This window comes from Mytilinidion resinicola (genome assembly GCF_010093595.1).
Source record: "Mytilinidion resinicola strain CBS 304.34 unplaced genomic scaffold BDZ99scaffold_8, whole genome shotgun sequence".
Lineage (NCBI taxonomy): Eukaryota > Fungi > Ascomycota > Dothideomycetes > Mytilinidiales > Mytilinidiaceae > Mytilinidion > Mytilinidion resinicola.
This window is the reverse complement of record NW_022985444.1, coordinates 1,394,954-1,413,899: the sequence shown is the minus strand read 5'-3', so window position 1 is coordinate 1,413,899 and position 18,946 is coordinate 1,394,954. Positions and strand designations below refer to the sequence as shown.

The 18,946-nt window shown below is 54.1% G+C and overlaps 6 protein-coding genes across 6 annotated transcripts; 3 read left to right on the top strand and 3 right to left on the bottom strand.

Annotated features, from left to right (window-relative positions):
* Window positions 1–1,149: 1,149 nt before the first annotated feature.
* On the top strand, window positions 1,150–2,493 carry BDZ99DRAFT_508414 (60S ribosomal protein L2; the record flags this gene model as incomplete). Its single annotated transcript, XM_033724324.1, has 8 exons — window positions 1,150–1,153; window positions 1,202–1,312; window positions 1,378–1,416; window positions 1,467–1,507; window positions 1,557–1,586; window positions 1,640–1,690; window positions 1,745–1,866; window positions 1,920–2,493. 8 exons carry the CDS (start codon window positions 1,150–1,152, stop codon window positions 2,284–2,286), a joined length of 765 nt encoding a protein of 254 aa, XP_033578034.1. The 3' UTR covers window positions 2,287–2,493.
* On the bottom strand, window positions 2,307–3,341 carry BDZ99DRAFT_294761 (uncharacterized protein). The gene has a single exon (XM_033714127.1). The coding sequence runs from the start codon at window positions 3,096–3,098 to the stop codon at window positions 2,553–2,555; it is 546 nt and encodes a 181-aa protein (XP_033578033.1). The 5' UTR covers window positions 3,099–3,341; the 3' UTR covers window positions 2,307–2,552.
* A 72-nt stretch (window positions 3,342–3,413) lies between these two features.
* On the top strand, window positions 3,414–4,963 carry BDZ99DRAFT_487760 (BAR-domain-containing protein; the record flags this gene model as incomplete). The annotated part of the gene is made up of 5 exons (XM_033722862.1): window positions 3,414–3,540; window positions 3,608–3,775; window positions 3,834–3,949; window positions 4,005–4,288; window positions 4,372–4,963. The coding sequence occupies 5 exons, from the start codon at window positions 3,414–3,416 to the stop codon at window positions 4,961–4,963; spliced, it is 1,287 nt and encodes a 428-aa protein (XP_033578032.1).
* Window positions 4,964–5,552: 589 nt separating this feature from the next.
* On the bottom strand, window positions 5,553–7,554 carry BDZ99DRAFT_415439 (uncharacterized protein). The gene is made up of 3 exons (XM_033716753.1): window positions 7,488–7,554; window positions 7,406–7,433; window positions 5,553–7,349 (listed from the first exon to the last, which is right to left on the bottom strand). Exons 1-3 carry the CDS (start codon window positions 7,501–7,503, stop codon window positions 5,996–5,998), a joined length of 1,398 nt encoding a protein of 465 aa, XP_033578031.1. The 5' UTR covers window positions 7,504–7,554; the 3' UTR covers window positions 5,553–5,995.
* A 427-nt stretch (window positions 7,555–7,981) lies between these two features.
* Window positions 7,982–9,321, top strand: BDZ99DRAFT_519732 (NAD(P)-binding protein; the record flags this gene model as incomplete). The annotated part of the gene is made up of 5 exons (XM_033725442.1): window positions 7,982–8,104; window positions 8,173–8,402; window positions 8,485–8,498; window positions 8,557–9,140; window positions 9,202–9,321. 5 exons carry the CDS (start codon window positions 7,982–7,984, stop codon window positions 9,319–9,321), a joined length of 1,071 nt encoding a protein of 356 aa, XP_033578030.1.
* A 1,889-nt stretch (window positions 9,322–11,210) lies between these two features.
* Window positions 11,211–18,879, bottom strand: BDZ99DRAFT_487757 (uncharacterized protein; the record flags this gene model as incomplete). Its single annotated transcript, XM_033722861.1, has 3 exons — window positions 11,211–13,932; window positions 13,985–14,121; window positions 14,179–18,879. 3 exons carry the CDS (start codon window positions 18,877–18,879, stop codon window positions 11,211–11,213), a joined length of 7,560 nt encoding a protein of 2,519 aa, XP_033578029.1.
* Between the last annotated feature and the right edge of the window lie 67 nt (window positions 18,880–18,946).

The window sequence follows — 18,946 nt, the reverse complement described above, 5'->3', positions numbered from 1 at the left end:
CTGGAAGCCTGGATTGTGGATGTGATCGAGTTTCCATGGTTGTGTCGGGCGCAAAGCAGAACGCGCAAGCTAGCCAGGCTCTCTTGAACGTAAAGTAGCAGTCCACAGATCTTTGCGAAGTTTTGCTCTCAGATACGCAATCTCGCCGGGCCTGTGTATACTTACCTAGTACTGCATAAGGTCGTCTGGTACATTATTAAAAATGTAAAGCGACAGTATTAGCGATGCTAATAGCTTTCCAGGCCATACTAGATGGTGTTGACGATCAGCACTACCCATAGCAACTCCCATGCAGCGCTTCGGTAGAGGATGTCGCATCCTTCGCGTCGAGGATTTTGAGTGTTGCATTCTGGAGTGGTCGCATGATGTGTGTTGGCAGCACGCCCTGAGGGGCTGAGGAGCTGCGTTGATCCTAATCTCTTTCTCAGAAATTTGGCGGGGGAAGCGATTCTGACTAGCACACATCCACAACGCAGAGCTGCCATTGGAAGTAACAGGAATTTTCGTCAACGGATTTGATTCTCTTCGTGGATTCCGCATTTTCGATTCTCTGGTGTGTCGTTACAACGACTTGGAGAAACAACATTAACGAAAAAAGAGTACAAGAGGGTAGCGAATCTTTGACGAAAATGAAGACGTGATCATTGGTGACACAGATCAAGGTAAATCTTTCACGCTGTAATATCGTGACATTCGATGCTGGGGGTAGTAAAAGAAGGAGTGGGCTCTAAACGCGGTCGCAACGACAACGCCGACGCTTTCTCTGACTCCCCACTATAGATCCCACGTCTTTTGATGATGAAAGTCTTCTATCTGAAGACAATGACGATGCACTATTGAAATGTCTGCCACACGTGGTGGAGCCAGAAAATGCGATAAAGATTGACTGCGCGACGCCTAACATGCCGTCGATAGTACTTGCGTTCTTAGTACGAGCCAGCTCTATGAAGGCTTTCTAGAGGGTTGGTGGATTGATGCTAGAGGATGAGAAAGAGGAGGCAGCGGAGGACGATGTTGGAGAATGCACTAGGGCCGGTTTGAGGCGACCGTCCATCACGTGCCGCCAAGGCTGGCTAACGACAGCCCACAGATCCAAAACCTCCACTTTGAAATATCCATCAACTGATCCAACGTCAAGTCAAAGCCACGATGGGTACGACTCCACGCCTGCCGCAATACTTGCACTGCTAACGGCCTCCAGGTCGAGTTATCCGTAACCAGAGGAAGGGTCGCGGCTCGATATTCACGGCCCACACCCGACTGAACAAGGCACCTGCGAAATTCCGAACTCTCGACTACGCTGAACGACATGGTCAGTCTGGCTGCCGCTGCGACTTCAATTCGATTTGCGCTGGGCTTTGCTGAAATGATTGATAGGCTACATTCGCGGTGTCGTGAAGGACATCGTCCACGACCGTACGAAGACCCATTTACACTCCGAGGAACTCTACTAACAATTTATGCAGCCGGACGAGGTGCCCCCCTCGCAAAGGTGGTCTTTAGAGACGTAAGTCTGATGGCGCATCTAGGTTTTCATGAGACTGACCTCTTCATAGCCGTACAGATTCAAGCTCCACACTGAGACTGTAAGCTGTGATAACCCTACAACTCGACGAACGCTTCACTAACATCCATACCGATGATCGCCAACGAGGGCATGTACACTGGCCAATTCATCTACTCCGGCAAGGTATTTCACACGCTATGATTTCAAGGAAACAATGGCGCTGACATGTTGGATAAGAACGCAAGCTTAACTGTCGGAAACATCCTCCCTCTCGGAAGCGTCCCTGAAGGTACCGTCGTGTCGAACGTCGAGGAGAAGATTGGCGACCGAGGCGCACTTGGCCGTACATCTGGCAACTAGTAAATGCACCCGCACTCGAGTCTAGCAACTGCGTATTCTAACAGGATTGCAGCTGCACTGTTATCGGCCACAACCCCGACGAGGGCAAGACCCGTGTCAAGCTCCCATCCGGTGCTAAGAAGGTTGTATCGAGCAGTGTCCGTGGCATGATTGGCATTGTCGCTGGTGGAGGAAGGACGGACAAGCCTCTCCTGAAGGCCTCGCGTGCTAAGCATAAGTACGCTGTGAAGCGCAACTCGTGGCCCAAGACTCGTGGTGTGGCCATGAATCCCGTCGACCATCCTCACGGAGGTGGTAACCATCAACATATCGGTAAAGCGTCAACAATCTCGCGGTATGCTGCCCAGGGTCAAAAGGCGGGTCTCATCGCTGCTCGCCGGACTGGTCTGCTACGTGGTACTCAAAAGGTGAAGGACTAGGGGATTTGAGAGGGTGCACGGTTCCGGGATCTGTTTTGCGGCTTCGGGGTTCTCCATGGTGGTAGTATCCAAGTTGGCCTGCCGCGAGAGGCAGGTAGCATATCACGGGTTTCAAACAGCCTGGGTCCAATGTGATACAAAAATCTAAAAGCCAGAAGACTTGCCAAGCCTGTGTGTTTCGCTGATTCTGATCTCTTCACGTGCTTCATCACTAATCCAGTGCCATCGTTTGAGGATGCGAAGCCATCATCTTGGCCGTCCTTGATTTAGCAGCGGTCCAGCAGAAGTGGGTTGCCATGAGCAAACCTCGGATGCCGACTGCGGTGTTGATGCTGCGTTTGAAGGATATCACACGTCGCCGTCTCCAAAAGCACAACGTGCCAGGCCCATCGCCGTGACAGCCCTGCACTTCCCATGATGACTCGGCGTTCGCTCTTCGCAGCCAGCAATTGCCACCCCACCTCCCAAGCCCCCTGAACGCCCAGAGCACAGGCGATTCTCAACAGAGGCAAGCATGAACTGCCATTGCGTGGCCCCCTGCCGTAGTGGCCGGTGAGTGCCGGAGGGATGTCTGCGGCTGCATCCGATTGATAGACGACGCCGGGAGTGTTCAACTCGACTGCTAGAGTTCGAGAGCGCGCGCGGTCACAGGCGGGCGGGTAGGAGGGTGAAACAACTGCCCCGGAGGTGGCAGAGTGGGCGTTGCAGGTTTCAGGTGGATGGAGAGCACCAGGCGCTGTGGAGACGCGCCACGGGAGCGTTGGCGTCTGCAAGGTCGCCCGTGATCGGTGGCGGGCACAGAAGCAGGCCATGCCAGAAGGGGAAACTTCTTACAGCGGCCCAGCGAGCAGTGAAAAGCAGCTGTCTTGCGCGCCCGCTCGCACTCTCCTTCACTCGTTGCTCTCTCTGCCGACACGCCTCTGCGTGATAGCCGCGTACACTGGCCCACTGCTGCCCCTAATCTCGGCGGCGTTATTGATCGCCGTTGCCCAAGGGCCGTCCCACCTCCAAGTGATAAACAGGCCACGTCCGCCATCCTCCACCGCGCCCCTCCGACCACCACCGCAGAGCTCGGCCTCTACTCCCCTATCCGCGACATTCGCTATTGACGCCAACCACGCCCAGCCATGAATTTCATCAAGAAGGCCGACCGCCTCAAGCAGTGGGCGGGGGAGAAGATGGGCGGGGAGGCCAAGACCAGCACGTCTGAGGACTTCAAGCAGCTGGAGATGGAGATGACGCTGAGGCACGAGGGTACGAACTCATGCCGTCGTCGCTGGCACGAGTAGGGCTGTGCCAATGCTAATGCTACCGTCTACAGGCATGGAGAAGCTACACAAATCCATGAACATGTACGTCAAGTCGCTCTCCAAGCGCAACGAAGTCGACGACCGCGAGAAGGCACTGCCCGGCGGATACCTGGGCTCTACTATGATCAGTCACGGCGAGGATTTCCAACCTGACTCTGAATTCGGTCAATGTCTTGACTGTGAGCACATCCTTCGCAGTAAGCTGACGCCGGGGCGCATGCTGATGGTGTTGTCTAGCGCTTGGTAGAGCAAACGAGAGGATAGCTCGCCTACAAGAGAGCTATGTGCAGAATGCTACTTCAACCTGGCTGGAGGGGCTCGAGCGCTCCCTTGCTCAGATGAAGGAGTATCAGGTAGGCCGGCATTCTTGAATCTTAGCACCATGAGAAGCACTCTAACTCTGCACAGGCTGCCCGAAAGAAGCTTGAAACCCGCCGTCTAGCCTACGATGCGTCCCTCGCCAAGATGCAGAAAGCCAAAAAGGAAGACTTCCGAGTCGAGGAGGAACTGCGGTCCCAGAAAGCCAAGTACGAGGAGTCGAGCGAGGACGTCTACAGGCGGATGGAGGACATCAAGGCCGCGGAGGTGGACAGTGTGGCAGATCTTACGGCATTCTTGGAGGCCGAATTGTCATACTACGACAGCTGCAGGGAAGTCCTGACGAAACTGAAACGCAACTGGCCAGCGCAAAGGTATGCCCTTGCCCTCACCACGCCACGAAGCCCAAAGATGGCTATCCATCGTACCAGTATGCTAATAGAAGTGTTCAAAACAGCGAGACTCGCGACACCCGCCAGCCCACACGCTCCCGCTCCAACACCGCTCATGCCTACAACGAGCGCTACAACCCCGTCGAGGAAGAGCCCCCTCTTCCCGAACCACGCATGACGATCCCCACCCGTGGCTCAAACCGCGATCTCTCGCCTGCCCATGCCTACTCACGTCCGTCCGCCAATCGAGCCCAAACCTTTGAAGGCCCCTCCCGTCTCGCTGGTCGCGACATGTCGCCTGCTCCAAATGCCCGCCTGGCTCGCGTACCGACAGATTCCTCCCTCATAATGGCAAATCGTTCACAACTGCGACCTGTACGCCGGGCAGATACATTCGCAGATCCGTACGAGGATGAGAATGTCGAGAGCAACGGTGATAGAAACGGCTATGGAGGTAGACGAGTGCGGGACGAAAGTCCGCCAAGCCCTGCAACTAGCCATGGTAGCATACCCAGCCGGGCGGCAAGCTGGACAACGGGCGAGATTGAGAGAAGCGGAGGCGGTGTTGGGAAGAAGGCCCCGCCGCCCCCACCGCCGAGCCGGGCGAAGAAGCCTCCACCACCCCCACCGCCAATGAAGCGGAGTGCTTTGGGATGAGCGAGTCCTAGCGGCGAGAGAATTGAGATACCCATATCTGGATCTGGGCAATTGTGATCTGGGAGTCACATGTAGTGCTCCTCCTATCTCATCCTTGCCATTGTTGTGCTTCAAAAGCATAGCGTCTTTGCAGGAGCTGAGGTTGAGCATCTCCTTTTCTCTTTACAATTCCAATCACAGGTACTGGGTGGCTTTTGTTAGTATTGCTTTCTGGTTAATCAATCTTTGGGTCTGTTTCGCCGGTTGGAGCATTGGGAGGGGTGGACTCAGTATCATGGATCCCGCTTTTGGAATCCTTTCTCTCCTTACTCTTACACTTTTCCTACTTGATTGCTTCCAATCTGCCTTTGCTGTCATTCCTTGATTGCGGATTTCCTCAGCGTCTGCAAACACTTTGGAAGCGCTGGGTCGGTATTTGCATGCTTCGCTCGAGGAAAATGAATGGCCTTGAAGGAGGACTGCGGGGCGGTCCTGGCGGTTGGGCTTTTTCGGGAGAAGGCATAGCGAGGCGTTCTGGGATGGAATGCCTTTGTATAAATTGAGATAGTGGGATTGGAATTAAAGGGGTCACTGTGTTCAAGGTCTAGTGCTTAGTTCGAATTTTGAAATCGATCCTGCGGCTCTCACTAAATCTGAACTACAATGAAGTTACAACTTGAATTTCATGATCCGACTCCAAGGCCACTTTCTTTCTACCCTCCAGTGCGTCGCCAGAACCTTTCCTGGTGATTGAAGTCCTTGACGCGCACCTCAGTTCAAAAATCAATCTGCCTCCAGCAACATCCTTAGTACCTAGTCACCGGAATATATGATAGCTACCCGTAGTGGTGAGTTTACGCAGCATGCCGAATCTTTCCTGGATTGGTATCCATTGTTCGTATGTGAAACTGACTTGAGGCGTGTGCTCGTTCCCAGCACCATGTATAATACATTTTCCATGACCATTCACAATGCCCCATGATGTAACGCCATAACCATGCAGTCCTTTCGTATCGACCGTGAGGGTGGAAAATCGTCCGTATAACAGACCCCTCACGAGCCAAGCATTGCACCTGGCATACCTCTTTGCCCACTCCAGTCCCCACTCTCCCCATTTCCCCTCCACCGCATGCCTCCCCCACTAGCTGCTCTCGCACTCGCTCTCTTACCGGCTCTAACTTCAGCCTCCCGCATTTTTGCCCCTTCTGCCTCCATCCTGGTCTCCAGCGTCCCAGGCGCTGCAGATGGGACAAAGTTCTTTCTTTCGGTGTCCTTCTCCTCTCCTTGGTGCCCTTGCTGCTCCGCCTCGCCAACATCGCCCATACCTTCTGCAGCCCCCTCGTCTTCCTCTCCACCTCTCGTATTCTGCTTCCGCGGCCATAAGCTCGGAAGCACAATCTGCTGGAAGCGCGGCTCAACTACACGCTCGTCGAACCAAGCGTGCAGGCGCGCCTCGACTAGTTGCGCGATCTTTGGCACATCTTGCAAGCGGGAGCGGGAGCCCACGAGAGAGCGAACAGAGAGATCGAGACGATAGTCATCGAGGAAAGTAAACGCGAGGCTAGTAGGACGACGCGTTGGATTCGGTGTCTGCGGGCGACCATCCGCGGAGCCAGAGTTCAGGGCATGGTCCAGTTTCGACGTCGCGGGAGCTGGCGAAGGCGATGACGGGATGAAAGACACAGACAGCGTGCCCGAAAAGCGCACCACACTGACAGCCAAGGCAACGGGGAGGACTGCAACCAGCGGCTTGGGATAGTTCAATACCAGCGTTGTTTCCACCCCTAACGTGATTACGTCGCTGAGATCAACGTCCATCCGCGCCTGTAGTCTGCTCTCCTCTCCTAGCCCAGCGCCCCCTGCACTACTCCCTCCGCTCGAACCTACCTTGCTTTCCTCTGCGGGCATGACTCTGCAGTTGCTGAATATGGGGAACTCGTCCCCGAGGGCTATTTCCGTGACCCGCATCTCGCCCACCCAGTCCGGCTTGCTAGGCCCATTCAACACTTCCGTTAAGCTTGTTAATACGGCGTCGTCTTGCCGCGCATCTGCTCTCAGCTGCGCGATTGTCTGCGCTATGAGGACGTTGAACCAGTCCAAGCTTTCCGGCTGGTGGCCCTGCACGTTGTAGTACGTCTTCGCGAGGATTGTGGCGATGGTAGGCGATGGGCCTGCGCCGCCGGCTGGATGTCGAATTATTGATCGGGAGTGCTTGTGGCGGAGGGGAAGGGAAGAGGAATGGGGCTGCTGAGTGTGCGCGAGAGTGCGCGCGCGGCGCAGGGAGGAGAGATGGAGGGCGCGTTCGTCGGCGGGCGGGGGCTCGCCGAAGATGAAGAACTTTATGAAGCAGAAGATGAGGAGAGCGATGGAGAGCTGGCCGAGGAGGAAGCCTTGGGTGAAGGAGAGGCTGGGGTGGATTAGTCGTGGGTTTGGATATGGAGCCTTAGAGGTGGGGAGACGTACGAGGAGCCTTGAGGGACAGGCGGCGATTCTATGAGGGTGTTAGCTTTTTCAGGGCGCAGGAAATCCTTTCAATTGTACAGACCATTTGTGACGGCCATTGCAAGCCGGACGGAGTGCTATAATGCAATCATGAATGGCGGGTGGGTAGCAAAAAGATGGTGACGAAACGGCGACCTCGGGATGGGGTCAAAGCTCCAAGTTCAAGACTACCATCTTATACCACGTTTCTTCCATTTCTACAGGACGTTGAATACTCACATGTAGTCTGAGAAATTGTACACAGATCAAACAATTTGTCCGCGGAGCTTGTTTGCATATTCTTATGTTTGGCATGCTTCACTACATTTCACAATTAAAACTGGAATGTAAAGGAAGAAATAGTTTATCATCCATCTACATAGGCCAAATCACTAAGAATGTTATATTGATTGTATAACCTATGACATCGTTGTTCAGTGTGCCTTCTCTTTGATTTCTTGAGCTTTGGAGGCTAAATTTATGGCAAAGCTTTCAGCTACGAAGCTCAACCTTCAAATCCCCACATCATCGCTTCTATCCCATCCCTCATCGCCCGCCATGGACGACGCCGCGAGCACCAGCCTCTCCCCGATAGCTGCGTCTCACCATCCTAATCTACACCTGCCCGCGACTTGTGACCCGCCCTCTGAGAACAACCCCCCTAAGCAAGCGTCATGGATCGTACGTCCGCCACAGCTCCAAGCTCAATTCTCTTTGTACGAATCGCTAATGGCCTATGTTCCCTACAGATTTTCGGCGCAACAGGCCATATGGGTCGCTCGCTCGCCAAGTCGGTCCTCGCGCACGGCGACAAGTGCACAGCCGTCGGGTGGTCTCAGGAGAACACGCAGGACCAGATGTCGCGGTGGCACGAGCGGAACTGTCTCGGTCTGCTGTGCGACGTGCGCGTGCGGGAGACGGTCGGCGCCGTTATCAACCAGAGCATTGAGCACTGGGGGAACGTAGACATAATAGTAAAGTACCAATTCCATGTTTCATTAGACATATCCACCTTTTTGTAGAACTGTACGTTGGAATTGGCGCTGACGACCAATCTACAGCTGCACAGGCTACGGTATGCCCCGGTATCCCAGATGGAAAAGGGCTGTATAGTGTGCTGATGCGTGAGACAGGCGTCATAGGCGCATGCGAAGACCAAGACTCCTACGATCTGCGCAACCAATTCAATACGAACGTCCTGGGCACGCTCAACATCATCCAACTCTCGATTCCACACTTCCGCGGCCAGTCCTATGGTCGCTACCTCATTTTTAGCTCCACGTCCGGCGCCCTCGGCGTGCCGGGTCTGGGACCGTACTGCGCGACTAAGTATGCTGTCGAAGGCCTCATCGAATCCATGCTATACGAGCTCGACGCTTTCAACATAAAAGCAACCCTCGTAGAACCAGGATATGTGCGATTAGACGAGCCCCAAGACGTGATGGGGGCCGCGGGCGGAGCGAAGGAACAGCAACTAAAGCGGTACGGACACTTCTGGGTCAAGCCGGCGAGTGCGCCGTACGCAAGCGCGAGTTCGCCGTCGGGGCATACGAAGAGGGTTATGGGGTGGTTGAATGACCGACAGCCGGTAAGTGCGGTGAAAAGCGCGGAACTGGTGTGGCAGCTCGGGCATTGCGCGTATCCTCCGTTGAGGTTGCTGCTGGGGAGTTATGCGGTTGAGAGCATTAGAGATCGCCTGAGGAGCATTATCGAGGAGGTGAGTTTAGAGTGTCGTGATTATGGTGCTGCGGGTATAGTAGAGCTGATTCGATAATTAGATTGAGGACTGGAAACATCTCAGCTTCCCTGTCTCCGCAGAAGATGAGGAACGGGACCGGGAGAGAGAGCGTGAGATGGAGCAAGAGCAAGAGAATGATGAGATGCAAGAGGGCGAGTGAAGCCAACAAGCCCATCACATCCACCACGGTATCAAGACGCAGCTGCTACTAGAAAGGCACATGAGACGGCCACAAAGGCTTGGCAGCAAATTTCCGACTTTTTCGAACCTCCCTCACCTTTCCGCCAACAGCTCCACAACTAGGCTTCGCATCACGAATCCGACACCGGGACGCGATTTGCCTGGCCAAGTAGTATTTTTGAGGAAGTTCTAGAACCGTAAAATCTCCGCCTCATCGCGCTAGCGGTGGGTGTTATGGTCCTCCACACTTTTTTGATCTCGTCGCAGCTGCCAAGACTTGCCAAAAGAAGAAACTCGCAACATTGTTTTGCCGCCGCCCGGAAGGAAGAATTTCGAGCCTCCCGGCGCTGTTCAGTCTCTTGACGAATAGCTCAGCAACCACGCGTCGTAGCTTGGATCTGACACCGGGACAATTCTCCCCTGGCCTAGTAGTACCTTTGAGGAAGTTCTGGAACCGTGAAAGCTCCGCCTCATCGGTCTAGCGGTGGGTGCATAGGACTCCACACTTTTTCTCGCCATCTTCGACTGCCAAGAGTTACCCGATAGAGGAATCTCGGCGGCGGCAAAACAAAGTTGCGACACAGGAGCTGCTCAGGTCCTTGAGCCTCCACCACCTCTTCAGCGGATAACCCAAGAACCACACCTCGCATCTTGGATCTGACACCAGTACGTGATTCGCCTGGCCGAGAAGTAATCTTGAAGGAGCTCTGGGGAAGGAATTGCGCCGCGTCGTTGAATTAGAGGGGGGTTTTTGTGGTACTCCACACCTCTCGAGCTCCGGCCGGCCGCCAAAACTACGCTGCTTGCTCCTCTGTTCGGCAGCTCTTGGCCGCCGCCAAGAAGATCACAAGTGTTGAGTCGGGGAAAGTTGAATTTCTCGGCCATTCGAGGGAAAAGCCACGTTTTTTCAAATAACTCAACAACCACAACTCTGAGAACAGAAGTTTTAGCGGGACTAGATGCGCAGAAGCAAGAAGAATATACTGTGCATTTATAGAGAAATATTTGCACCTATCCATGAAGATAGGGGCCGCGGGCTGCCTCATAAAAATCTCAACGCCTCCCTACCCAAACGAACCCTCTTGTTCCGCCGCAGTCACTAAAGTTACTCGGCTCACACACGGATTGCTCGTGGACATGGCGACTGCAATTCACTTGGGCCTAGCAAGCCCATTTGTTTTGAGAGTTCGTCAAACAGGGCATCAATCACCACATCACGATCAACAAGGAGCGACAAAAACAGTCAGCGTTATAAGGTCACAGTGCTTGATATCTACGACCTGGTCATAATCAAGAATTCGCTGAGCCATGGAGTTCATGGAAACAAGCTCGCCGTAGACGATTTCACGGCACAATAATCGCACGCTATGCTCAAGTAGTAAGCATACCCAGGCCAATGTTGGAACCCAGTACCCAACACCTCGCTTCGCTAAATGCAGTCCAAAGTAAAGAATCAAGAGGAGATTTCCAAGTGGGCCTTGAGAATCTAGTGTTTCGAGTGACGGCCTTTTCGTATAGTGTCGCATATCGAAATTTGAATTTTTGTTAAAGCAGTTACAGAGCGCCGTCCCAATGCCCGCAGTCGGATGGTGTGTTCGTGTGCAAATGTGAAAAGTGTTTTCTGCTGCCTGCTTGCCATGTATGTCCTCTCTCGATCGATGGGAAATAATTGGAGTAGAACAAAACAAAAGTTGAAGTAGAGAGAGCTACAATGTGGTCGACTCGAATCGAGTCCCGTCGCCAATTTTGTCGAATCGAGTCGCTAGTATAGCCGTAACAGATAAGAAAAACCGATGTCGGTCCCTTCGTGCCGTGGCAATGCTGTCGCTGCGCCGTTTCGACTCCGTCCGATAATTTCGAATCGAACGCTCAAGCATTCGATCTCCGTGGTCTCTTGTTGTCCCCATGGACCAACTCATCCCCGCCACGTCTCTTCCGTGCATCTCTCTCCTCTCGTCCACCGTCTCTTCGCTCACGCCCACTGCCACGGTCACGATCACCACTTCCTCTCATCCTGCCATCGCCGTTCCTGCCATCCGGGCGCTGATCGTTCCAGCTGGGAGTTTCGCCCTCTACCATAGGCGGCCCCCCGCGTCTCAACCCCCCTTCTTCGCCTCTACCGCTCGCAGTACCGCTCTCCCTCCGCCCACCTTCGTCTCTACCACGTTCACGTCTCTCACGTCCCTCTCGTCGTTCTCCACCCTCTCGCTCACTACGTTCAGTGCGCTCGCGACGCCCGGAGTCGCGATCACTGCCGCCTCTCTTCTCGCGTCCGGAAGTACGCTCTGGCCGTTCCTTTACCTCGTCTTCGCCTTTCAGTTTCTCTTCGCCTCGCCGATCGGTGTTCTTCGCGCTTCCTGAGCGGCTATGATGTCGAGTGCGCTCGCTACGTCGGCCATCGCGATGGGTCCGGCTATCGGAGCGCCCATCGTCCTGAGGAGCATTCTCGCCACGGGAAGGCGCTGTGAACTCGGTGCGATCAAGCCGGGACGGGCCGTATGGATTGGGAGTCGAAGGCTGGGAGCCACCAGGAGATGAGGTATGGTGACCGGAGTTGTTGTTCGAGCCCATGGGGCCACCAGGACGGGAGGCACGGCCGCGAATCGAAGTGCCGCGGTCATTGCGTTCGAAAGACCCATTGTTGTCGGGAGGCTGGACTGGAGGATTCGATGGTTGAAGGTGTCGCCTGAAGGTGGCGGCAAGTTGATTCTTGTTTTCTAGACCGCTACTACGCTCATTGGAAGACGCGGGCCCAGTCGGTGGGTTTCGCGATGTCGGCGAAGGACCGGTCGAGGTAATTGGAGTTCGTTGTGAGCCTCGAGGGCCAGATGGAGCGCCACTCATCGGCGGAGGCGGGATGTTGGTTTGCAGTTGCGGAGCCTGGAATGCAGTCTGGCGACTCGGGTGGATGCCTGACATGTCCTGAGGTTTATCAGTAGACGGCGTCGGTGGTCCAGATTGGTGCATCGTATCCATTGCAGCTGATTCTCGACGATCACGACGCTCTGACAGAGGCCCTGGTGGTGGTCGGTCTGCAGCGGGCGAAGACGGCACATGAGGAGAATCGCCACCTCGGGCGAAACCGTGACCCGCGGGCGCTGTAAAGTTCCGTCCACCACGTCCGCCAGTAGCCCTGCCACGCGGGCCAGACGGAATGTTGTCTGTTGGAGCGTTGAGGCGACCAAAGGTAGACTCCTCTTGTTGGTTCGGTCGCGGTGGGAGCGAGAAGTCCTTGTTCAATCTTCCATGATCAGACTCCCCTGATGGCCTGGGACCACGAGTATTTGGCTGGAACATCTCAGGTCCACCTCTGGGAGGCGGTTGCGAAAAGTCATTCCTCGGGCCGCGAGGCCCAGTAGGGGCATCGCTGCCAGCATCTTCCCGTCGATCCCGGTTTTGTGGAGGAAAGCTAGGAGGGAGCCGTTCCAGCGGACCGCGATCGTCTCGGTGATCCCGCGGAGGATCTCCTCGAGGCGGGTATGAAGGAGCCCCTCGGTCGTCACGGCGTGGAGAATGAGGCCGCGACCCTCGGTCTCGACGACCGTCCCGATCTGGATTAAAGCTCTCTGGTCGCGGTCTGTCCTCGATGAACGGAGCACGCTCGGCATTGATAGAGCCTCTATCGCTAGGTGGCAGAGGACGATCAAATGGCTGATTTCGTGCGCGATCTAACGGTGGTTTTGATGGCATGTACCCAGAGCGATCGGTATTGAGTGGGGCGTCTCGACTTGATCCATGATAAGGACTGGTACCTGAAGGTGGCAAAGGCGGCCCGGAATGCATTCGGCTGCGGCTATCGACTGGAGCGGGCGGACCTCTTGAGTCCATTGGCGGTATTGGCATACGATCGCGAGGATCTCTGGCATCGCGAGGCTCTCTGGCATCTCTTGGCTCCCTGGAGTCTCTTGGATTGTCGCCCCAACCTGGGCCTCGTCCGCCAGGGGGCCGGATGTCTCGAGGAGGTGGTCGCATACCACGATCATCGGGGTACTCCCGGGAGTCTCTCTGAGGCCAGGCAGGATCACGACGGTCTCGATCAAGCGGTGTGCCTCGTTCCGGAGTTCGTCCACGGGGACCACGTGCAGGCGATCCGTCGCGGCGACCTCGGAACGGTTCTTGATAAGGCTCCCCAGGCCTGTCAAGGCGACCGTAATCTGCGCTCGAACCACTGCGTGCATCGTGTCGGCCATGGTTATGATAGTCGCTAGTGCGGTCGACTGGTCGATCTGAGACACGCCCAACGCCACGGACTAGAGCCTGAGTATCAGGGCGAACAGGTAAAGCATGAAGTGGTCGATTCGGGCCGCCTCTGCTATCCGGTCTTGCGGGATTCGTGCCAGACTGCGCCTGCGGTGTCAACTCTGTCGCCTTTGCATCCACAGATTGCGGTGCACTTCGTGATTGATCAGACTCTCGGCTTGGGAGACTGTCCACTTTCTCTTGGACAGGTAGCGCTGTTGACTTCGAGGTTGCTGGTCCCTTGGACTGTGCGGCGGTGGAGGAGGCGTTGGCTAGGGCTTGTCGTTTCTCGTCTTCGACTTCACCGTCCTCAATCTCTTTTCTAGTGAGGCTGGGTTTTGAAATACCGTTGCTGTGTCGTATGTCAGAAAGTCATAGCTTTCGAAAGTGAGTCGAGTACTTACACAGGGGTTGATCGAGGCGCGAAGGGCGGAGCGGTAGCATTTAGTGACCCCGAGTTGTTTGTCGATGGCTGAGGGGTACCGGGTTTCTCAGAAGTACTTCGGCTTGCGTTTTGAGGTGGATTTACACCAGCCTTGCTCTGTCGCGTGTTATGATGGGCGCTCTTCAGTCTTGAGTGTGCTTGGTCGACGCTTACTGTATGGAATTCCTGCGAGGGAACCAATTCTGCCTTCTTGAAGTCTACCAGTAGAGAATTGGCGGAGAGTTTCAAGTCACCCCTCTTTTCTGAACTAGCCAAAGACTCGACCGCCTTGTTTAGGCCCTTGGCCATGAAATCGACAACTGGGAAGCACTTGTTGACCGCCTTAAGGATGTTTATAGCATTTCGGATGTGCATGTACTCGCCGTCGTTCAGGCAAGCATCTAGAGCTCTGTAAAATTGCGTGTGCCACTTGAACAGAACACGTCGGAAGTCTTCATGGTCGAGGAAAGATGAAGCGGATCGGTCAGGCTTGAACGATCGACCAAAGCCTGGAAGCGTACCGACGCCTGACTGCTGCGACTTAATACCTAGTGCATGTAGGTCGTAGTCCTCCTTCTCTAAATGCCATTTTTTGAGCTGCGTAAGTACTTCGTTGAGGAAGCGTCCAAGGTTTTCTGCCTCACGTGCCGTGCATTGGAATATCAAGGCCGTCAGTTGCTTCTGTCTGAAAAGTTGGTCGAGGAGCTTCATCGTCCGGAAGCCTGGAACTGCATTGCTATGAAGATGGTTCAGCATGACGAACACAAAATGAGCGTCCTCCGAAGAAAGTAGTAAACGGGGCAAGAAGCATTCCTGGAAGATGGAAAAGTGCAGATGGTCTGACTTTGCGTCCAACATGGGGAAGCCCTTGAACCAGTAGTCCTGCTCGACTGTGAGGCGCTGGTTTATGAGAGTTTTCTTCTGGATCTGGCGTTTCATTTCTTCGCGGACCTTAGTTTGTTCGTCCAAAATCCACTTTCTATCTGATTCGCGCTTCTTTGCGGCTGCAGCGCTGACGTCTCGGCGATCGTTGGTCGGCATCCGCGCTGTCCAGTATATGTACGCCTTGTTGTATTCGTCATTGGATAAGGACAGATCTTGAAGTGAAAGCTGCCAGAAAGTAACATAGAAAGAAACGCTGAACCGTTCTTCTATGTCTGCTGGCAAGAGTGGCCTTAAACGGTCCATTAGATCTTTGAGGACAGGGTTCCAAGGTTCTTCTGGGTTTGCGCTAGTAGTGACCGGCGAAGCGCTTGTTGGTGAAGGGACATCTGTGGATGGGGAACTTGTCGGTTCCATATCCATAGTAGTATGCTCTGCGGTAGTATGATCGCCATTGGTAGCCGGGATTACTGAAGCTTCTCCCATCTCGATATCTCCATCGCTAGGCGATTGCGCGGCATCCTTGGCTTCTTTGATCTTCTTGAGCTTTTCCGCTCTCTTTGCTCTGAGCGAAGCGGCGGCTTCTTCAACGGCATGCGCGATGCTATCTCGAGCGATGGTGAATGCGATACCAGGATCGAGACCAAATTCTGAGATTAAGACTATCACATCAGGTATGATAGTGTCAAAGTCCTTGACTGTGAGACCACTTCTGAGAAACTCAAGATACTGGGCGAAAATCTGATGGATCCGATCAAAGTTGGCACCCAGAACTTTGAGTGGTGCGTTGCTTGAAGCACTGCGGAAGAGATATGTTTGTCTCTCCTGAGCAACAGCAATGAGGAGCTGTGCAGCGAGGCCAGTGTCGGTCAGAGAGCGCAGGAGCCGCTTGGAAGGAGCCTTGAGTTCATGCCGCTTGTCGCCCAAATGAACTTCCAATGTATGTAGGCGAAGGTACTCGCCAGCAAACATTCCGTCAATCTGAGTGTCGTTAAGAGTGACATCCGAATGAATACCCGCCATGGAAACAATGATCTGTTCAAGAACCTCGAGATCGTGTGAACTACCACGGAGGAGCTGGCTTCCAACATATTGCAGCACGGGAGTGGGGCTCATAACAGTGTATCGCTTGAAAACCCTGCCCGCGAATGTGGCCAGTGACCGCAACCAGGCGCTGGTGAGCATTCCATCGGCTTGGACTCGGTTCCTGTCTATGCCACCGAGCGAGTTGATGAGGGCCCAGGTTAGGACATCATATGCCAAGTATGTGAAATATCTTCCGCATTCGATAACGACGTCCGTCAAGTTTTCGTACGACTCGATCTGAGAAAGCGCGACTTGGAAGACGACTCCGGGCGAGGCGTAGGCAGCTTTAGCTAGTAATCGTGCCATGGGTTTAACGTTCGTTTTGCTGATGCGCTTAAGGACATGTTTTGTCTCCAGCTTGACTACATTGAAGTTGGCTGACATTTGAGGTGTTCGCGATGTCGCGCCCGTGAACCACTCCGAGTAGATAGAGTATCGTGTCTGGGTCGGAAAGGTTTTCAGTAAATCATAGACTTCATTGACGACACCGGGATTCCGTGATGTGAAGCTGAGAGAGGGTGCAAGAAGACGCTTCGACAAATCGATCCAGCGCTGGGTGTTCTTCTCTGATGAGTCATCGATAAGGCTTTTCCTCCCTATCCGTGCGAGCTTGGTGAGCAGCACAGGATCCTGGCCAATTTTGAAGCTGACCAGGTTGACCAATGTGTTGCAAAGAGCGAAGACGTCGTCAACTGTCCGGCAGACAGGGACGTTATCTGCCCATTCATCCCAATAGAAGCGATAATCAACACCATCACGATTATCCTTTTGATCCAACTTTGGCCATCGCATAGTCCTCCGTGGAGGGAAGTCGGTAGACCGACCTTCGCCTTTGACTGATCTGTCAACGGGCGCTTTCTTCGGTGCTTGCAGGTCGTCTTCGTCCGAAAGAGGGCGAACTTCTTGATATACCTTGCTCAAAGAATGGTTCAACAAACGGAAGATATATAGAGGCAAGTCGGAATACAACTCAAGTAGCCAAGGAAAGCGGCCGAGGATGAAGAGTGCCTCTGGGAATGCGCCAATACATAGCAAACTTCGAAGAAGATGAGTCTTTTGATCGATGGGGTCCGGAAGCTTTTCCTTCTCTTCTTCGTCAGCTTTGCTTTGGGATCCTTTGTTATTGTTGGCCTCAGCCCTCAAAGCCGCCAACCTCTCCGCCTCCCAAATACGAGAGTCTTTGGTGTCATCTTTGAGAGCCCCAGCATTGGCCAAGGCATTGTTGGCGCCTCCTCCTCGCGCATTCTTTTCTTTCTCCATCTTCTCTTTGGTCAGCTTGTCCTTCAGGGCGGGCATGTCCTCATCAAGTGGATAGAGGTGAGGATAGAGATCAGCCAGGGAAATAAAGCCGATCTTTATGAGAAGCGCAGCAAGATAAATGAGATTATCGGGCAAGATATCGGTGGCGTCTCGGGTATCTGAAGCGTAGAAACGAAGCTTGAACCCTAGAAGCTGCGCGGCTATCCGGTTGCCAGCGGGCGGAAGTGTGTGTGTTGCCGCTATCCATTCTTGGGTCCATTTCTGAATCTTCTCGCTGTCCGGTGTCTCTCCTTTCTTCTTTGTATCCGCAGCGACTTCTGTAATGTCCATTGGATCTCCCGCTCCGTTCAGCTCGAACGCGGAAGTATCGCTAGTAATTCGGCGACTGCCAAGCTCAAAGTACGCGGACAAGCCAACAGCAGGGTCTTGAACACGCTCCCAGAAATTTCGGTCTCGCACTTCCCGGAGTTTCGATAAACGTTCTTTCTCCTCCTCGGTGAAATGCCATTTCGGGCATCCAGGGAGAGCCCAGCTCGGAAGGGAGGAGAAGCCTTGGTCTTCCCATTCCACGCCTTCGACGGCAACCTTTTCCGGCCACCAGGAGCTCGTCCGGAGTAACTTGATGAAGAATTCGTTGTGCTTGACGAGCAAGTTGGCGAACACGTCCAAAGTGATGTCCAGTACCCTCCCAACATCCAAGTCGAATGCCCCAATAAGAGCCTTCACCCTCTGAAAGGTATCCTTGACGACGATGTCGGATGGTGGCGCACTGTTGACTGTAGTGAAGTACTCCGTCATCAACTTCGAGTATCCCTCGCTCTCCTCTCGAAGCAAGTTATAGGCAGACTGTTTGTAAAGGGCGTTCGTTCCCTTCCGGATAGCCATTTTGGCAAAGGTAGCTCGAACTAGATTGTCGGCGATGAGAAGAGGCACTTCCAATTCTGCTCGCATACGCGCTGGATCGATACCGGTAGAGGAAAGGAGAGGTGCCAGGCTTGGGTTTGTTGCATCGGCTTCAGTCAGTATGCTGACACAGTCGAGGAATAGAGATGCAGAACCGGGAGCTGCAGAATCAGGAGATGACGCCAGAACTTCCTGAACCACAGCGCCAGCATCTGTCGGGCCTAGCTTTCCATCCATTGCTGCTCTTACAAGCTCCTGGAATAAACATGATAGTGCGACGCCATCCTGTCCTGACTGCGCTTGAATTGCGACATCTATGACAGCCTTTCGTCCAGCGTCCTTCCATGATGACAAGCGTTCTTCTGAGAGGTATTGGTAGAAGTAAGGTGTTTGAGAGATGGGTGACGGCATAGATGGCTGCTCGATCGGTGCGGGAGGCTGTACGGGAGATGCTGCTGAAGCAGCGGATTTAGGCGTTGGAATCGCTGGAGCTGTCGGAGGGGACATGGCCTGGTTCGTCAAAGGAGACGTCTGCTTTGTCGCGCTCAAGCTGGGGCTTCTTGGAGTATTCGAGCCTCCCCTTCCTCCACGGCTACCACGTCTGCCACCTCTTGCATTGCCTTGCTGATTCCTCTGACCGAGCTCGAGATCCTGGGGCCGGTGAGGTGAGGCGCGATTCGAGCCTTCGTTAGTATCGTGTGTGTAAGTCCTATCCCCTCTCTTCCTCTTCCCATTGGGAGCCATGGTACCCTCCTTCTATTGGCACCACGAGAGGGCGCGACACTCGGTATGCTGTGCGCGTTGCATTCAC